Source organism: Geotrypetes seraphini, chromosome 5, assembly GCF_902459505.1.
Source record: "Geotrypetes seraphini chromosome 5, aGeoSer1.1, whole genome shotgun sequence".
In the NCBI taxonomy this organism is placed as follows: domain Eukaryota; kingdom Metazoa; phylum Chordata; class Amphibia; order Gymnophiona; family Dermophiidae; genus Geotrypetes; species Geotrypetes seraphini.
Window position 1 is genome coordinate 249,430,544 of NC_047088.1, and position 20,191 is coordinate 249,450,734.

A 20,191-nucleotide genomic window follows, 5' to 3' on the forward strand; every position below is an offset into this window, starting at 1 on the left:
CATGTGTCCAGAGGCAACGCAGCAAACTGGACCGTTTAAAGAAGGGATGCGAGCTTTTCAGGTCGCAGAGAGCAAAGCAAAGCTACCACTTTACCTTGTGGTTTATATCTAAAGACCAAGTATGCCAAGGAAACCTCTAACGCAAACTGTGTGCCACGAGACGCCCAGGGAGAGGCACCGGCTGACTGCCGACAGGACATGCCTCTCGCGGCGAGAGGCACGTCTATAGGCAGTCAGCTGGTGCCAGTGCCTCTTCTGCTCCCCGCGCCTCTCCCTCTCTAGATCCCCACCACCCGGTGGCAATAGGAGTTCCAGGGCCGCTGCTGGAGCACATCCGCGCATGCATGGATGTCGACATCCGCACACTTCCGGATGCCCTCCAGCCACGGCCCCACATTTAGTGTGCCACGGCTTTAAAAAGTTTGCGGCTCACTACTCTAACAGATGATCATATTCACCAGTTCTTTCGACAGGCATCCAAAATTGTGTTTTACTTTTTTTTTTTTTGCTACTTCAGCTTGTGTGCGGTGTTTTTTGCTCACATGTTTAAAAGACAATAGACTGTTTTCAGTCCAATTCTTTATATGTGAGGTTGCAAACCATTGGACCCCCAAGGAAGGCGTGTTCGCCGAAACACGGACTGTGTAGGGTCCGGTTGGATTTTTATCATAGTACTTTTTATCATTATACTTTTTCAATTGAATTTTCATGGTTTTATATGTCAGTGTTTAATAAATTATCTCCAGAACATCTGTATCCACAGTTTTTGTTTTTACCAATTTTTATACAGAGGGTTAGAAAAATGTGACTGTATGTATATAGATATAGATGGTTCATAGTCAAATGCGTGCAAGACAAAAGCACGCGGACAACAGAGCGCGAGACAACATATATACATATGGAAGTGCCTGATCAGTGAGCTACTACGGAAAACTCCTGCTCCATGACAGAAAACAGATGCCACCCTTTCCCTTTTGCAAATAAACCACGCTCTTAGATTTAATCTCTTCTGCTAGTTCCAGGAGTTTCAAAATTTAGACTGCTATGCGTTGCCATGAGAAAGGTGCAGGTCCAACTGCCAGGCCAAGTTTCTGAACCTTGGAACAGTTGGTGCCGAAAGTACATGCGGCATCAAGGGCACGAGAAAAGAGGAGGGCAAGCCATTCCATAACGGTGGCACTTGCTGGCATAGCCTGAAGATCTGCTTCCTGTGCTGGGCCTTGAGAGTTCACGTTTGACGTGAACTCTCAGGCATGCTCAAGGCCCAGCACAGGAAGCAGATCTTCAGGCACAGGCACCACGCACAGGACATGCTGGTGCCGGTGCCGCTGCGGAGGCTACAGCAAAGTAAGAAGAGGGTTCGAGTGGGTTGGGGGGACCTCAGGTCGCAGCGGGGGGGGGGGGGGGGGTGGCGCTTGCAAATCGAAGTGCGCTCGGTTTCCGAGGCGCCGATTTTGCGAATGTTTTGCTCGTCTTGCAAAACACTCGCAAACCGGTGCACTCGTAAACCGAGGTACCACTGTAGTTCGATTAAGATGAAAGCACCAAACAAGAGGAAACTACCAAGCCACAAAACCTAAAGTTTGACTAAAGAGCCTTAGTTTAAGAAACAGGCCAGAACAGGCTTTGGAAGCCATCATCAGAGACAAGGACGTGCGTAGCTCTTCAGAACCAAACCCATGGTGCTGTGGAACTGGTAAACATGATACACTTCTTTTTTGTTTTGGTATTCCAATAAGGGGGAGTTAAAACATTTTAAGCTAGAAAATCTGTTAAGTTATTTGAGCAATCCAATCCAAGGAGACAGCAAACGAAAATGATAGGAAAAGAACAGGAAAATTAAAGGAACTTAAAAAAAAAAAAAAAGGGAGGGGGAGAGGGGGCATAGCAATAAAGATTTACATACCCACAATCTAACCAGGATATAGTGCTTCTGCCTTTCACCGCCTCAGCCACATCAGACAACAACTTCAGCTGGTGCTCAGCCACAAGAGCTATAAAAAAAAAAAAATTTTTTTTAAACACACAAGAAATTATTATGTCAAGTCGGCAAAGAAGGTGGGAGGAGGCAGCAGTGCTCCACTGAAACATAGCAACGGCATTACAGGAACTTGACACGATAGCGGCATTATACATATTCTGATCCACAACCCTGAAGAAAATAATTATTTCATAATAGAAACTGTGTCAAAAATTACAAAGATTAGGGGGACACTCGAAGTTACAGGGAAATACTTTTAGAACCAATTGGAAGGAATTTTTTTTTTTCCCCACTCAGAGAATAGTTAAGCTCTGGAACACGTTGCCAGATGATTTGGTAAGAGCGGATAGCGTAGCTGGTTTTAAGAAAGGTTTGGACAAGTTTCTGGAGGAAAAGTCCATAGTCTGTTATTGAGAAAGACACGGGGAAGCCACTGCTTGCCCTGTATCGGTAGCATGTAATATTGCTCCATATTGGGTTTTGGCCAGGTACTAGTGACCTGGATTGGCCACAGTGGGAACGGATTACTGGGCTTGATGGACCATTGGTCTGACCCAGTAAGACTATTCTTATGTTCTTATGTACCTACTGGGGAACATGGATAAACATCAGGATTCAAAACAATGGTTTCAAGAGCTGACATGTCAACAGTAGTACACTTTTTTTTTTTTTTTAAACCAACTTACCTCCCAGAGGTAAATCTGACCTTAGTAAGCATCCATCAAGATTTTTATTTAAAAACTAACATTTTTAAACGTCTATTAAAAGGCAAATTCTACTTTTGTTACATTTTTACGTTTCTTTATGAATGTTAGAAACTGATGCCGAAGAACTAGATATTTTAAAAGAAGTCATAGCAGCAATTAAATCTTTATTGAAAAACAAGTCACCTGGTATCGATGGTATTCCAAATGAATTAATCAAGGGCTCAGAAGGTGCTATCATGGCCCTCACTCAACTGTGTCAACAGCTATGGAAGAAAAAGACATGGCCAACTAATTGGAAAAGATCATTGTTCAAATCTATACCGAAGAAAGGTGATCCCAAGAACTGAAACAACTACAGAACGATTGCATCAATTCCACATGCCAGCAAAATATTGCTGAAAATAATACACTGAAGGCTACAATCATACATTGAGCAAGAACTACCTGAAGTTCAGGCTGGTTTCAGAAAAGGTCGAGGAACAAGAGACATTATAACTAATGATAGATGGATATGGGAGAAGAGCAAAGAATACTTAAAGTCCCTATACTTTTGCTTCATTGACTACTGCAAAGCTTTTGACTGTGTGGATCAAGATAAACTATGGAGAACTTTAGCATGAAAGGGCATGACTTAGCTGATAAAGAGCATCTACAAAAATCAAGATGCCGCAGTGAGAACAGAATATGGCAATACTGACTGGTTGCCAATAAACATGGCGTCGGGCAAAGATGCACCTGATCACCTTAACTGTTCAACCTTTACAGCAAAGCCATCTTCAGAAAAGCAAATTTAGAAGAAAGCATTGGTTTCAAAGTTGGTGAAATATAAACAACCTATGTTATGCAGATGATAGAATGCTCAAAAAAAAAAAAAAAAGACATGCTGTATCTATTGAGAAAAGTCAAAGCCAAAAGTCATAACATGGGATTAGAACTAAACATGAAAAAGAAAGATCATGAACACAAAAAAATGATGAAGATTTTGAACTTGAAGGTGACTGAAATCCTTTACAATTTCTATTCTATCTCCTGGGTTCTTTCAAAAACAAAGAAGCAACCGACATAGAAGAAATACTGCATAATAGCACTGGGATGCTCTTCAAAGTATTCAAAGGCAAGGAAATAACACTCCAAACGAAGATCAAACTTGTTCACGCACTCATTTTCTCAGTGGTCAATTATGGATGCTAAAGCTGGACACTACGGAAACTAGACAGAAAGAAGATTGACTTTTTTGAGCTTTGGTACTGGAGAAGGATTTTATGCATGCAGTGGACCACCAAAAGAACTAATAGGGGAGAGTGTGGCGCAGTGGTTAAAGCTACAGCCTCAGCACCCTGAGGTTGCGGGTTCAAACCCACGCTGCTCCCTGTGACTCTGGGCAAGTCACTTAATCACCCCATTGCCCCGGGTACGTTAGATAGATTGTGAGCCCGCCAAGACAGAGAGGGAAAAACTGGGACAGAGAGGGGAAAAACTGCTTGAGTACCTGAATAAATGCATGTAAACCGTTCTGAGCTCCCCTGGGAGAACGGTATAGAAAATTGAATAAATAAAAAAAAATAATAAATAATAAATTGATTCTGGAAGAGATCAAACTGGCTAAGTCACTCGAAGCCCAAATGATGAAGTTACAGCTGTCTTATTTTGGTCACACTACCCTCTGGCTCCTCTCTGCAGCTTGAGTTCTCGAGCAAGGTCTTGGGCATCATCATTGATTCCACATTGTCCTTCAATGACCACCTCCAATCCTTGGCAAAAAAATGCTTTTTCAGCCTTCACATGCTGAGGAAAGTTAGATCCTGCTTCCATCAAAAACATTTTACCCTCCTTGTCCAATCCATCATCCTCTCCAGATTGGACTATTGCAACTATCTACTTAAGCCTAACTAAGAAAAACCTCCACAGACTCCAACGGATTCAAAATGCCGCGGCCAAGCTCATCTTCGCTAAAAGTAAATTTGACCATGTCTCCCCGCTCCTGGCCAAGCTCCACTGGCTTCCGATTATCGCCAGGGTCCACTATAAATGCTCCTGTTTAGTTTTCAAAATCCTACACGGTATCCTCCCTCCCTTTATCCCTCTTTCTTGGAATTCCTCAAACCCTAATACCACCAGATCCTCCCACAAATTAAAACTATCCTTCCCCTCGCTAAAAGGCATTTCTCACACAGGAAAGCTAGGGATCTCCCTCCACTTCAAAATCACTGAGCTCTGGAACAACCTTACCTCCCCTCTTCGGAACTTGAGCTCTCTCCAAGTTTTCTGCAAACATCTGAAAACCTGGTTTTTCTCAAAAAAATGTAAGTCTCCCTCCAACTTAGGAATCAAGGAAACTCTTATATCTTGGCATCCCAAGTCCTCTAAATTTTCTTCACACTTCTACCTCTAACCCTCTGTTGTAGTTCCTTCCTATTTCTTCTACTGTAAACCGCGTCGAGCTCTACGAACATGGAGATGATGAGGTATACAAACCTAAGGATTAGATTAGATGAGAAGAGAAAAATTATTGGAGAAGAATATTATGTTTGGGAAGGTCGAAGAAACCAGGCAAAGAAGGTGACCTGCAATCATCAGCTTCATCTTGTTACAGATGAAGATATTTTCAGTAACTCCACCGATTAACATGCAGAATGATCGGTCTGTACATGCCTTCCACACTGAAGCACGAGGTTAATGCCAAATGCCTTCCAGGGACCACCCAACCTTTAGCCAATCAGTCATGTTCTTGGTTGCAATCTCGAAACTCAGATTCACAGATCTGTTCTTCATCAATCCTGGGGTTTTAGATCAATGGTGCATACTACCAGGATGTCCTCTTGACGCAGAAGCTGTTGCCAGCGATCCATTGCATGTCAGGAGACTTATCTTCCAACAAGACAATGCCCCAACACATCTGACAAAGGACACCGTAGAACTGCTACATCGGGAGACCCCAGAATTCATTGGTCCAGACCTCTGGCCTGCGAATTCATGATATCTAAACCCAAGTTGACTGCTGGATCTGGGGGCCGATACAAGAACACATCTACCAAACAGCAATATCTAACGTCAAAGACCTTAAACAGCACCTCATCTCTGTTTGGGCTGAGCTGAAGCAAAGTGTCATTGACAAGTCCATAGATCTGTGGCAACCAAGGCTGAGGGCATGGCCATCTGCCTAACTGAAACATTACTTTTTGACTTTACATTTTTGTGCAAGTGTGTGTCTGTGGCATCTATTCCAAAATTTCAGTTAACTTTCTGGACAGTATATTGTTTCCATAAACGATTACCACCAGTGGCGTGTGGAACATGCGTGTGAAATTTCAGTGGAAGAAAGTGCTGTTTAATTAGTTTCATGCATCCACAAAGGGCTGTGCATTTCTTGTACTGGCTGTCAAAAAGATATGTTAGCTTCCTGAAAAGGCAAGAGCAAAGTGGAAATGTCCAATCAGATTGGACATTTCCACTTTGCTCTTGCCTGTTTGATTTTTGTGGAATTGCTTCCCCTGTTTTATTGAGCTTCCTGAAAAGCACATTATTAGAATATTTCCTGCCCTTACCGTAACTACCCTTGGATGGCAATACAGTCACCCAGAGACTGTTCTGTCTACTGTGAACAAAATATTCAAATGCATGCAACTATAAAAAGGCTATTGTTCCATTGTTTTTGCCAACTTGGCCGATACATTGTGCCATGAATAAATTTTGTTGTGCCTCTGCAAAGTTTATTTAACATTGCTGCATTTACCTCAAAATGCTAAAGCTAGGACAGAAGATTTTTAAGCAGCTTTATCGAGTAAAGTTTAGACTAAGCTCCCTCCAAGACAATGATGTCAAATAAAATTTGCTAGGTTGTTGACAGGTTGCCAACATAAGGCTAAACCCTAACCCCAACCCCCCCCCCAAAAAAAAACAAATCCTTGTCTTTGCTTGTACCTTTACTAAGATATCTGGCTGAATATGTGCAAAAACATTTGATTAATTTTGCTATGATTTTAGGTATAAAATTCCCAACAGATGTCATTGTCAAGACCTTTTTTTTTTATGATCCTATTGAAAAAAAAGATCTTATTTTTTTTTACAATTAAAAATCAAGTTTTTGATCCAGAAAGACCTGTGGCCCAAAATCAGTTCAAAATAGCCAAAATTGATTTATGTAGTAAGTTTTTTAATATTCTGCCAAGAACAAAATAGAGGTACTGCTAAAAGAACCATCTAAAAAAAAGCTAGTCAAAAACATACATCAAACTGCAATGAGTGGGAGGGAGCACACACCTGCAAAGGGGCTAGGAAGAATTCCATGAGGCATGCTCCACATGTTTCCCACGCTTGTTAAACCTCTTTTTACCAATGGGGCGACCTATGTCCAGCTACTACACAGCGTGCATTTTAGCATATAAACCTTCCTCAATCTATGCTAGTTTATGGGAAAGGTTAGCATTCCACCGTGGCCTGTCTCTGCTGCCTCTCCTTTGAATTCAACAAGCACAACCATGATAAATACTCACACGGAGCAACCACTTTAGTTTAAAACAAAAGAAGAAGAACACAGGAGTTCACCGACTGGCCTGGTTTAAGTTTGCTCAGTAAAGTTCATAGGACTTGTAAGAAATGACCTCCAGAAAAACATGTAAGCCTAGATTAGAGCATGTTCCTCTACAAACCATGCTCCTGGGAGCTTGTATCTGAATTCTAATAACTCTGTAAGCTGCCTCGACTGTCACTTGGGAAGGTGGATTTAAAAAGGCTGTTTAATAAAGCACTCTGGAAGCCACACTTCTAAACCAAGGATTTCTGTTCCTATGGTAGTTCTTTCTAATCAGAAAGCTTGTGTCATAAAGCTGCAGGCTAAATGGCTAAGAGCAACCCTGTGTACTTCAATACATGACATAAGAGGGTTAATGATTTCTGGAGGTCAACTTCTGTCCCTCAGTCTGCCCAAGACTAGACTGACAGAATTCACAAGTACCAGGAGTAGACAGGGCAATCACAGCCTCAATTTATGGCACATAATAGATTCAGTTTGCACATCCAAAAGGTTCTAGAGGCTCTCTATTTGTGAGCAAACCGTCCCATAGATAACTGCGGGAAACCATCCCATGTCATTCTTTGGTGTCTCTCTCAACCTCGGTCCTTCTACACCAGCATTCTTCAATGCAAGGCTTGAGGGTCAGTGGCTGAGCCCATTCATATTCAGATTCTTATTTGAGCCAAGTATATGACAATGCAGCCATTGTGACATCACTGATGAGGCTGGTTCATAGGCATTGGTGGAACGAGGCACTGTGACATCACAATCTCAGCTCTGGAATGTTGCTACTCTTTGGGTTTCTGCCAGGTACTTGGGACCTGGGTTGGCCTTTGTTGGAAACAGGATACTGGGCTTGATGGACCTTCGGTCTGTCCCAGTATGGCAATGCTTATAGTCTTATGTTCTAACCATCCTGTGTCATTCTATAGTGTCTATCTCAACCTCAGTCCTTCTACACCAGCATTCCTTCACCACCTGTGCATCCCCAAGTACAGGAAAGGGTGCAAAAAAAAATAGAACAAAAAATCCAGTGTGAATAACAAATGCAGTAAAAAAGGCGATAAGTAACAAGAAAGCATCATTCAAAAAATGGAAAAAGGACAAAACAGAGGAGAACAAAAAGGAACATAAAAAACACCAAAAGGAGTATCATCGAGTGGTTAGGAAAGCAAAAAGAGAATATGAAGAGAGACTGGCGGGGGAAGCGACAAACTTCAAATCATTCTTCAGGTACGTTAAGGGGAAGCAACCAGCAAGGGAGGAAGTGGGACCCTTGGATGATGGGGACAGAAAGGGAGTGGTAAAAGAGGAAAAGGAGATAGCTGACAGGCTAAATAAGTTCTTCACGTCAGTCTTCACGAGGGAGGACACAACCAACATTCCGGAGCCCGAGGAAATCGTAAAAGGAGAGCAGGATGAAAATCTGGTCCAACTAGAGGTGAGCAGGGTGGATGTCCTCAGGCAGATAGACAGGCTAAAGAGCGACAAATCGCCAGGTCCGGATGGCATTCACCCAAGGGTACTCACGGAACTAAGGAACGAAATAGCTGAGCCACTTCGACAAATATGCAACCTATCCCTAAAAACTGGAGAGATTCCGGAAGACTGGAAAATAGCTAATGTCACGCCCATCTTCAAGAAGAGACCCATGACACTACAGGCTTGACCTCGGTCCCGGGAAAGATGATGGAAGCGCTGATTAAAGACAGCATCTGGGAACACATCGACAACTATGGGCAGCTAAAGTCGAGCCAGCATGGCTTCTGCAAGGGCAGGTCATGCCTCACGAACTTATTATACTTCTTTGAGGGGGTAACCAGCCAGGTGGATAAAGGGGAATCCATAGATATCATTTACCTTGACTTCCAAAAAGCCTTCGACAAGGTGCCACACGAAAGACTACCAAGGAAGCTATGGAACCACAGGGTGCAAGGTGAGGTCCACTGATGGATCAAAAACTGGCTGGCGGACAGGAAACAGAGGGTTGGAGTAAAGGGCCATTACTCAGACTGGCAATGGGTCACGAGTGGAGTTCCACAGGGGTCGGTGCTGGGACCGCTCCTATTCAATATATTCATTAACGACCTGGAGGTAGGAACAAAATGTGAGGTCATTAAATTTGCGGATAACACCAAACTATATCGCAAGGTCAATAACATGGAGGACTGCGAAGATCTCCAAAAAGATCTGACAACACTGGAAAAATGGGCAAAAAAGTGGCAAATGAGTTTCAACATAGGGAAATGCAAGGTCATGCATATAAGGGGAAAAAACCCGATGTTCACTTACAAAATGGGGGGATCATCGCTAGGGGTAAGTGACCTTGAAAGAGACCTGGGAGTGATGGTAGACACAACATTGAAGGCGTCGGCGCAGTGTTCAACAGCCTCAAGGAAAGCAAACAAAATGTTGAGTATCATTAAGAAGGGTATCACGACCAGGACGAAGGAAGTCATCCTGCCACTGTATCGTGCTATGGTGCGCCCGCACCTGGAGTACTGTGTTCAATTCTGGTCGCCTTACCTCAAGAAGGACATGGAGGTACTTGAGAGAGTCCAAAGAAAAGCAACTAAGCTAATAAAGGGCATGGAGGACCTCTCATATACTGACAGACTGAAAAAGCTAGGGCTTTTCTCCCTGGAAAAGCGGAGACTTAGAGGAGACATGATAGAAACCTTCAAGATCATGAAGGGCATAGAAAAAATAGATAGGGACAGATTTTTCAAATTAAGGGGATCAACAAGTACAAGGGGGCACTCAGAGAAATTGAAAGGGGAGAGGTTTAGAACAAACGCCAGGAAGTTCTTTTTCACACAGAGGGTGGTGGATACATGGAACGCGCTACCGGAGGATGTGATAAACAGGAGCATGCTACAGGGGTTCAAAGAAGCTTTGGATAGGTACTTGGAGGACAAAGGGATTGAGGGGTACAGATAAGAGTAGAGGTCTTTCAACTCCTCCAGAACTGCCCAAAGGCTTAAACTAGCCTTCCCCTCTCCACGCGGCATCCACTATTCAGGCAAACTGGGAAAATCCCTTCTCTTCAAAATCACAGGTCTTTGGAACGACCTCACCACCCCGCTGCGGAACCTGAGCTCCCTTCAGTTATTCCGCAAACAACTCAAAACCTGGCTTTTCAGCAAATTGTAGCTCTATCCTTCCCCCCTTTCTCTCCCCCCTTCTACACATAAGTTCATGTAATCCTTTTTCTTCTTCTCTACCCACTATTTTAAGTTCTTGTAAACCGTGTCGAGCTCCATTCTCATGGAGATGATGCGGTATATAAACTTAAGGTTTAGATTAGATTATAGGGATAGGATTAGAGGTAAGTTACAAAATTAATCAGGGTCCACTGTTCGGGCACTGGGCCTGATGGGCCGCCGCGGGAGCGGACCGCTAAGCGAGATGGACCTCTGGTCTAACTCAGCGGGGGCAACTTCTTATGTTCAAGGCTTGAGGGTCAGTGGTTGTGCCATTCATACTCCGATTCTTCTCTCTCTCTCTCCTTAAAGAATGACATGGGGATGGTTTCCCGTGTCACCATGTCTTTCTCCAGGGACTGCCACTGCAAGTGTAGGCTAGACTGACAAAGGAACGTAACAGTCATACTGAGGGCCAAAATGGTGCTGTGCTGAAAGGACGCGTGAGCAGCGCTCAGTGTTTTGCTCGAGTTTACCCTGCCATTCGTTACCCCCCCCCCCCCCCATCTTCTTTGCAATGGGGAAAAGGAGAGGAAAAAGTGCGAGAGCCTCCCCCGGTGGCACCGTCCACTCTGGAGATGAGACAGTCTACTCTTGACTGTTTCCGAGTGTCAGTGGGACCGGCGACCTCTTTTCCTTCAGTTGCACCCAGAACTTTAGTTTCGGGCAGCAGTTTGAACAGGGCGTCTTTGAGCCCCGTGGAATGGACCGGGAGACATGATAGAGACGTTTAAATATATCACGGGCCGTATTGAGGTGGAGGATGATATTTTTCTTTCTTAAAAAAGGACCCTCGGCCACAAGAGGGCATCCGCTGAAAATCAGGGGTTGGAAATTTCATGGCGACACCAGGAAGTATTTCTTCACCGAACGGGTGATTGATCGTTGGAATGATCTTCCGCATCAGGTGGTTGAGGCCAGCAACGTGCAGGATTTTAAGAGGAAATGGAACACACATGTGGGATCTCTAGGGGGTTAAAATCAAGGGGGGGGGTAGGTCATTGGAGTGGGCAGACTTGGTGGGCTATGGCCCTTTTCTGCCGTCACCTTCTATGTGTCTATGTTTCTCCTCCACAACTGGGTGAACGTTCACCAGCAGACCTGCGTTACACAGGGGGAACCCCTAAAGGAAGATAGCTCCTGCCAACAAGGGGGGGGGGTGTCTGCTTCAAGTTTGGAGCCTGTGTCCAGAACAACCACTGTTACAACTGCTTCCAAAACCTTGGGTCAGGAAACAGGGAGTAATTTAATGAAAGCGAAGACCTGGGTATCTCTGGTTTCAGAGAAGCGAGAGACATTAAGACCAGCCACCTGGGATGCTATTAATGGCATGCAGTCTTCTCTATTGAAAGAAGTTAGACAAAATACTGTGGGTTTGAAAACTATTTCAGATGCAGTGCTGGTTCAAGGACAGGTTGCCACTCAACATGGACAAGGAATGGACTCTAAGGGCTAGAGTCCAGGCTGTGGAGACTTTTGAATCTTCAGCAGTTAAAGATAAGACATTATATTGCAAAACGTTTAGAGTAAACAGCATCGGCCAGAAAACCAAGATGACACCGTTTTAGTCACTGTTGCAGACCTGACAAAGGCTGAAATGTAGTTTCCTATCTAATTTCATACTACGCTTAAAAACAGCCTCAGCAAGCCGAGCTTCGTGTGCATTAATGAGTGTGCCATAAAAACTATACTCTTCAAGAAATCCCTTAATAAAGCTTAATACCATGATAAAGCTTAACCCCCCTCTTACCATCCCCTCATCCTACTTTTCTCTCTCTTGGAAACCTTCACTGATTTAACGTTGTAACCCTTCTTCCATAACTCTTTTTGTAATCCGCTTTGAACCGAAAGGTAATGGCGGAATAGAAATCTGTAATGTAATGTAATAACAGCAATATCCAGGTGACAACTGTTCACACCTGAAGCGCTACAAGAACTGAAAAGGCAAACAAATTATCTTGGGGGGAGGGGGGGGAGAAGAACCCAAAAAACCATACACAATCTGCTATAGTATAATACTGGGGAAAGTACAGCACAACCAGAAGTCGCATTTAAACCCCCACAAACATACAGCTCCATATCTGATGTTTTGTGGCATCCAAGTTTCAAAGAGGCTGCTTCCCCATTCCCATCCTGAAAAAGAGAGTGACCTTTCTCTGAACTAGTTAATACGTCCAATGGAGAACACTCAGATCCATAACAGCTTATGCTGATGTCAGGATCACACAGACAATCTGGCAAAGAGTCTGCTTTTAAAACTCTCCTTACACTATGGACGTCAATAAAATTTATGCGTCGCTACTGTGTAAACCATTAAACTGTTTCCTGCTCAATTTGCCAGCTACCGAGGAGACCTTTTTTTTTCTCCCTTGGTGGGACAAGGTGGATAATCAGCATTTAAGAAATAAGAAGGCATTGTACCAAGACCCTTGCCTGTGGGAATTCTGGAAGTTAATTAATTCCACATTAAGACCAGAAGCCTCTTTACAAAATAGGGACTGAAAAGAACAGCGTTATGAATTTGGGTTATTTCTTCAAGGCTCAGGTATATACCATTAGCAGTCTATTGCTGCAAACCGAAGGGAATGCTGCTTAGTTATATATAAAAAAAAAAACAAAGCCCCAACTCTCAGGCTTAGAGCTATTTACAAGCTCCGGTTTGCATGCATTGCTGCACATGTAATAGATGTTATTATCAGGATGTGCTGTGGAGGGGAAGGCCCACCATTTTGAAGAGGAAGAAGGCATCCCTCTGGCCAACCTTTGTCAGAAAGGTACAGAGGTTGTTGGGGATCACCAGCAGCAGGAGGGAGTGGGCAATACTCCTGCCAGGGGTGTCAGGAGGGGTTCGGGGGATCACTGGCGGTGAGAGGGAATGGGTGTCCCTCCTGCCGGGGGTATCACATGGTTGTCAGGGGAACAGGAACCACAGCGACAGGAGGGACCCTGTCAGCTCTCCCTCCGACATCACTTCCTCGGCGCGGCACCTGCGATGTCAGTGGGGCAACAAGATGCAGTCGTGAGGGGCACGTTGAAGTCGTTGCTTGGACCAGTAGGGAAGGGGAAGCATGCGTGTGGTGAGGGGAGGAGTGGGAAGAGGCGGGGGTGGAGAGGAGGCGGCGCCTGGAACGGACCAGCGCCCCACCCCCCACCCTTACCACGCCACTGCTGAGAAGTGTCCAGGCCAGCCTTCACAGCCGAACCCACTCAAATCAGCCAGTCATCCAGATAAGGTTGTAAACTTCCCCCTCCGCATTTGCAGCGATAGGCGAACAACAAGTCAGCAAACACAGAAAAATCGCAAACAACTTTTCGTATGTTATTCGCGGTTTTCTGTTACAAAACCCTGGACAATATGATAAAACCGCCAATAACTGACCTGTTCCTGTGAAGAAAGTGCAGTGATTTTCTCTGTACAACTCTGGGAGCAGCGATTTTCTCCGACGCAATTTGGGGGGCCGGAGCCTACAAACAAAAAACCGCGAATAACCGAAACCGCAATTGGTGAAACCGCGAATGCGGAAGAGGAAGTGTACTCCGATCCCCTGGCACACAGCATTCCAGAGAAATAAGAATGAAATTGAAGATTTGAGCGATGTCTGCAGTACTGGAAACTGGAGCAGTCCAGATAGGGGTCTTGTGGTCAATATTTTACAGCGAGGGTGTTGGATGTGAATACAGCCCTCCTAGAGATGGCGAGGGTAAGGACAAAAACATATAAATATTCATACTGGCTTAGATCTAATAAAGGCCAAGCCAGGTCACAAATCACTGGCAGAGTCCCAAAAAAAGTAACAAGATTCCACGGTACAAACACCAGTGATAGGCAATGGATAACAGTTTTAGTTCAGAATATAATTTTATTTCAATTAGATTATGACAACTTGCTCTATGTTCGCTTAAACCTTTCAGGACCATAAGGATCGTAGGCCAATTTTTGTGGTTTTGACGACATTTTTATGGTAAAAAGGGCTTGCAGATGCCAAAAAATTGATTTTTTTTGTGAAATATCATTTTTTTTTTTTTTTTTTTTTAAATCACACTTCTGGCTTATGGACAGTGTGGCAAGTGAATCTTCTCGTCAATCTGGCAACGACGCTAATGAATGAATGTCGGAACCAGTTTGTTTACATAAAGGCAGTATCATATGGAATCCGTACATATCAAATTTAGAACTGTAGACTATCCCAATCAAAATTTATAGGATTTTAAAGTTATGGGACAAATATGTCCCTTGGTCCTGAAAGGGTTAAGTAGATATAATTTGAAAATACTACAACTTATGCAAAACACGGCGGCCAAATTGATATGGCAAGCGCAAGTATGACCGTCACATCCTTGTTGAGATCCCTTCACTGGCTTCTTGTTTACTGGAGGATCCAGTTTTTAAGTGCACTACTGTTATTTAAAATTCTGTACGGGGTCTTTACTCCTTTGGTTCCCGTCTTCTTTAATTCACGTAAAAATTCTTATCTCAGGAGTTCTCAGAAACTTAACCATGGTTTTCCCATTGTTAAAGAGAATAAAAATTATGGCTACTTTTTGTCAATCCTTTTCCTTCTTAGTCGTAAAAATTTGGAATGAGATTCCTTCTATAGTCAGAGACTTCTCTCCCATTTATCAATTTTCCATAAAGCATTGAAGACTTACTTATTTCAGAAATCAATTAATAACTAAACTAAACTTTAAAAATTTATATATTGCATCCTCTCCATAAAGACAGAGCTCGGCACGGTTTACAGGAACTTTAATATAAGGAAGGAAAAAAAACATAAGAATAATTAGTGATTATAAAGAGGGCAACGATTTACATTTTTGAGAATAGCCAAGTTTTCAGATGATTCCCCGTCTTCAAGTTAATGACTGTAGAAGATAAGGTTTTTGTCCAATTCTTTGTATATTTTTTGTTAATGTTTGTCAACTGAGTCGAGCCCTCTTGTAGGGATGAATTGGTATATAAAACTAAAGATTGGATTGGATTTCCTAGGGTCTACTTTAACAGTTTGACTGTACTTCCAGGAATTACACAGACATTTTTAAAACGAGCTGTACTAACTGGGTTTATTTTTTTTACATCCTCCAGAATATTCCAGAATTGTATTGTGTGTGTGTGTGTGGGGGGGGGGGGGGGGGAAGGAAAAAAAAAAAAAAAGTGTCTTGTTTTAAATGTACGACTGCTACAATTACGTTAACTCCTTCATATTTACCTGCTCTACTCCACCCAGGATCTCTCCTCAGCCATTTCTTCTCAAAGCTGAAGAGACCCAACCTCTTTAGTTTTTTCTCATGTGAGAATTGTTCCATCCCATTAATCTTTGTATCTTCTCTAATTCCTCTATATCTTTTTTTTGGAGGATGCAGTAACCAGAAGCGAACACAATACTCAAGGTGCGAGGCTGCACCATGGAGTGATCCACAAGTATTTGTAACAGTCTGTTTTATTCTCTACTCCTTTCTAAAATTCCTAACATTTTCTTTGTGTTTTTAGACTGCCGTCACGGAACACAGTGCAAAACAGTAATAGTATTAAAAAAAGACGCGATTTAATACACAGATGATCTTTGGGTGGAAAGGTAAGAACGCTGAATTATAATACTGCAACAGAATGGAATTGGGCGGCCTAGAAGTGGTGGTTCTCTGCTTTCTGTAAGTCTAAGTTCTGCTAGGAGTTGTAGGAAGCAAAATAAAAGCCTCACCTGATTTAGCATACAGAACCAAAACATTGTTGCGTGTTCGAAGGAGCTTCTTTAAGTCCTTGTGGTCACTGATTTTTTCAATGAGCGGGGAAACCTTCATAGATGAGAGGCAGGCTGGAAGGGTTACCTGCACAGAGAAAAATTAATTGCACAAATGAATCCTGATTTAATCGGTACAAGATTTCTACAATCGTCAAGGACTTCTAAACAGCCCTATTTCAGAAAGCACAAACAAAATAAAATATATTTTCATAAAAAGTTAAATTTTGTAACACTTTTAGAATACAATTTTTTGTCGTCATTAGAATTCCGAAAGAACATAGCAGTTCCAAAAACATGGCATTTCTACATTATTTCTTAGCCTAATTAATGCATCAATTGCTTTATCCCCACTAGAGAATGACATGGGGACAATTTCCCCCCCCTCCCCCGTCCCCACGAGTTTTGTCACTGTCCCATTCCTGTAAACTCTGTCTTAAACACACAAGCCTCGAACACTTATGATTTTAAAGCGTTTGAGGCTTGTGCAGATGAGGACGGAGCTTAGGCATTGGTAGAATGAGGCATTATGACATCACAATCTGAGCTCTAGAATGTTGCTACTTATGATTTTAAAGCATTTGGGGCTTCTGCAGATGAGGACGGAGCTTGCAGGACTGGGGCAGAGACAGTAAAAGAACTTGCGGGGATGGGAAAATGAGTTCCCGTGGGGACGGGGATAAATTTGTCCCCGTGTCACTCTCTAAGCCTCACTTTTAGTTAATCTCATTAACCATTTCACCCTTTTTGAAATCTGGGACAATTGCCCCGTTTGGCGCACACACATATGTATTTGACGAGTTATCAGTTAAGTCAGAGCTTCCCAATCCTATTCTAGTGTTTTTTCAGCCTATTCATACTGAATACCCATAAGATAAATCTGCAAATGCCAGATCCCAGTGGATGCAAATTCTCTCATGCATATTCACTATGCATATCCCGAAAACCTGACCAACTGGAGGGGGAGGAGGGCAAGAATTCAGGTTGTGGAAGCTCTGCAGTTAACCGAAAAGGTTTTTGATGGGAGAGTAGAAGGGCACATTTCTCTCAGCACATGAGCTCATGTGTCCGTTTCATTTGCTATACCTCTCAAATCTGTGCCAGCTGACTGCAAGGCAGATGGATTTGGAAAAGAACATAGTTTGCTTGCTGTATTTATGTTTGCTCGGATTTATAGCCTGGCAGTTTACTCAGAACGAGGCTTAGAATCTGGCACCATAAGTCTTTATTTGCAACCACTCGGGATTCGATACATCATACCTTCCCCACCACTTAAATGTTTCCTGAGGTGATAATCCTGGGTAGAGAATGACAAAAGGAACAAATTTTTCCCCCCATCCCCGCAAGTTTTGTCGCTGTCCCTATTCCATTCCTGTAAGCTCTGCCTTAACTGCACAAACCTCGAATAAAGGTTTTAAAGCGTTTGAGGCTTGTGCAGACGAAGACAGAGCTTAGGCATTGGTGGAATGAGGCATTATGACATCCAGTGGCGTACCAAGGGGGGGGGGGGCGTCCACCCCGGGTGCCCGGCTTGGGGGGTGCACAGCCGGCCAGGTCCGGGTCCTCCTGCTCTTCCTATCCCCCACCCACGCCGCTGCAATCTTACCTTCCCCCGCCGACAAAAAGTTTTTCCAATGTCAATTCTGACGTCAGAGAGGACATTCCGGCCCAGCCAGGCAGTGATTGGCTGGCCCGGAACGTCCTCTCAGACGTCAGAATTGATGTCGGAAAGACTTCTTGTCGGTGGGGGAGGTACGATTGCAGGTGCGGACCAGGGGAAAGGAAGGTGAGAGGCGCTTTTATTTTCTTTTTTCCGCGGCAGGGAGGGCAGGATGTAGGCAGGCAAGCTGGCTGGCTTTAGCGCAGCAGGGAGGGAGGGAGATAGGTAGTCAGACAGGCAGGCTGGCTTTGGGGGTGGACAAAATCTGGAAGGCAGTGGAGGGACATAAGGAGGCACTGGGGGCACCATGGACACGGGAAGGAAGGAGGGAGGGAATAGAAAGGGACAATTGTTGGGCCTGAGTGCAGAAAGAAAGAAATGAAATGAAAAAAGGACACAGTCTAATAGATGTCACCTTTTGATGAAAAAAATAAATGGTCACATTACTTCTGACTTACTTTCTCTGCAGCACAGTCGGCAGCCGCGCTGAGGTACAGGAAGGTCCCGCGATGACTCGTCTGCCGGCTTTGCTCCGGAAGAAGTAAGTTACGTCGGAGGGGGTGGACCCAGCAGATGCAGTCATTGCGAGACTTTGCCACAACTTCCTGCGTCTGCCAGAACAGAGACAGCAGACGAGTCATAGCGGGACCTTCCAGCATGTGGCTGCTGAGTCCGCTCCAGAGCAAGTACGTCGGAGTGGGGTGGACTGGCAGCCAGCAGCTACAGTCATCGTGGGACCTTGCTGCATGAAGGGAGAGAAAGGAGCAAGATTGCTGGAATGGAAGAGTGGTGGAGGGAAAGAAAGGGGACAGGGTGGTATGGAAGGGTGGTACTGATAGAATTGATGTACAGAGAAAGGGGAGAGACATAAAGGGGAAGGATATTGGAGGGAAAGAAAGGGGGCAGATGCTGATTGAAGAGGGGTGGGTGGCGAGAGAAAGGGCAGACATTGGATGGTAGTGGGGAGCCTATGCTGGATGGAAGTGCAGATGGGAGAGATAAGGGAGCAAATGCAGGAAGGAAATGGGAGGAGAGAAAGAGGGGAGCAGATGCTGGATGGAAGTGGACAGAGAGAGGAGAAGGTACTAGATGGAAGGGTTGGAGAAAGAGGGTACATGATGGAAGGAGGGGATAAATAAAAGGAGGGCACATGATGGGGAGAAAAAGTTTGAGTTAGGGAAACACTGGAGGGGTGAGGGAAAGAGGTGGCAAGCTTTAGGTAGACAGTAAAAAAGGATATTGATGAGAGGGTAGTAAGAACATAATCTAGACAGATGCAGAAAATAAATTGAAAAGGAAAATGAGGGAAAAAAGGGAAAGGGATTGAAGAGGAAAGGTGTGGGAGAGGGAAGGAGAGGAGAGAATACCAGACCAATGGGGATGAAAGGAGAGATGGAAGGGGGAGGCATACAGTTTCTGGAAGGGGCATAGAAAGAGTAAATGCCATATAGGGGAAGAAAGACGGCAGACAGTGGATGGAAGGAAGAGAGATACAAGAAGATGAGGAAAGCAGAAACCACAGAAGACAAAGGTAGAAAAAAAATTTCTATTTATTTATTGCTTTGTGTCACTGTTTCTGTGGTGCACTGTATGCAGAGTCCAGCTTCTTACTGGTTCAATTTAACCTTTGTCTATGTATTTGTTTTATCCCACCTTTTACAAAACCGTGGTGTGTTTAGCACCAGCCGTGGTGGTAGCAGCTCTGATGCTCAGAATTCTATGAGCATCAGAGCTGTTACCACCGTGGCTAAAATCCACACTACAGTTTTGTAAAAGAGGGAGGGGTTAGTTTGTGATTACATATTCCATACTAGGCAAAGGTGTTTTCTGTGTTCTGTGTGTTTGAAAGACATGGTTTTTTGTTAGACTTGACTGCAGGATTGATCTGTACTAGTCTGGCTTGTTTAGTTCTACAATGGGTGTATTGATGTTGTATTGCTCACTGCAGTATGTAAGATGCTGCCTTTTCCTAGGTACTCATGTGTGATATGTGGCTTGTTACTAAAAATCATGTTTTTCGCATAGATGGGGGGGGTGTCAAAAAAATGATGGGCCCCGGGTATCACATATGCTAGGTACGCCACTGATGACCTCACAGTCTGAGCTCTAGAATGTTGCTCCACATGATTTTAAAGCGTTTGAGGCTTGTGCAGATGAGGACAGAACGTGCAGGAATGGGGCAAGGACAGGAAAAGAACTCGTGGGGAGGGGATGGGAAAATGAGTTTCCACGGGGACGGGGGAAAAAAATGTGTCTCCTCTCCGTGTCATTCTCTAATCCTGGGTCAGGGACCATACCGCTGGACTTTCTGGAATTCTGCAATTGTGAACCCTGAATCCAAGTTCTATGTGTTTCTCTTTAAGCGAGCATCGCTTTTTCCCTTCCCTAGGGC

The 20,191-nt window shown here is 44.0% G+C and overlaps 1 protein-coding gene across 1 annotated transcript in view; it reads right to left on the minus strand.

Moving 5' to 3' along the window:
- The window catches only part of PDIA5 (protein disulfide isomerase family A member 5), a 321,624-nt gene that overhangs the window by 253,891 nt on the left and 47,542 nt on the right, over window positions 1-20,191 (minus strand). Inside the window, exons 2-3 of the mRNA XM_033945534.1 lie at window positions 16,101-16,227; window positions 1,907-1,994 (exon numbers count right to left, since the gene is read on the minus strand). Coding sequence (XP_033801425.1) covers window positions 1,907-1,994; window positions 16,101-16,227 — 215 coding nt within the window. The remainder of the gene's footprint in view (window positions 1-1,906; window positions 1,995-16,100; window positions 16,228-20,191) is intronic.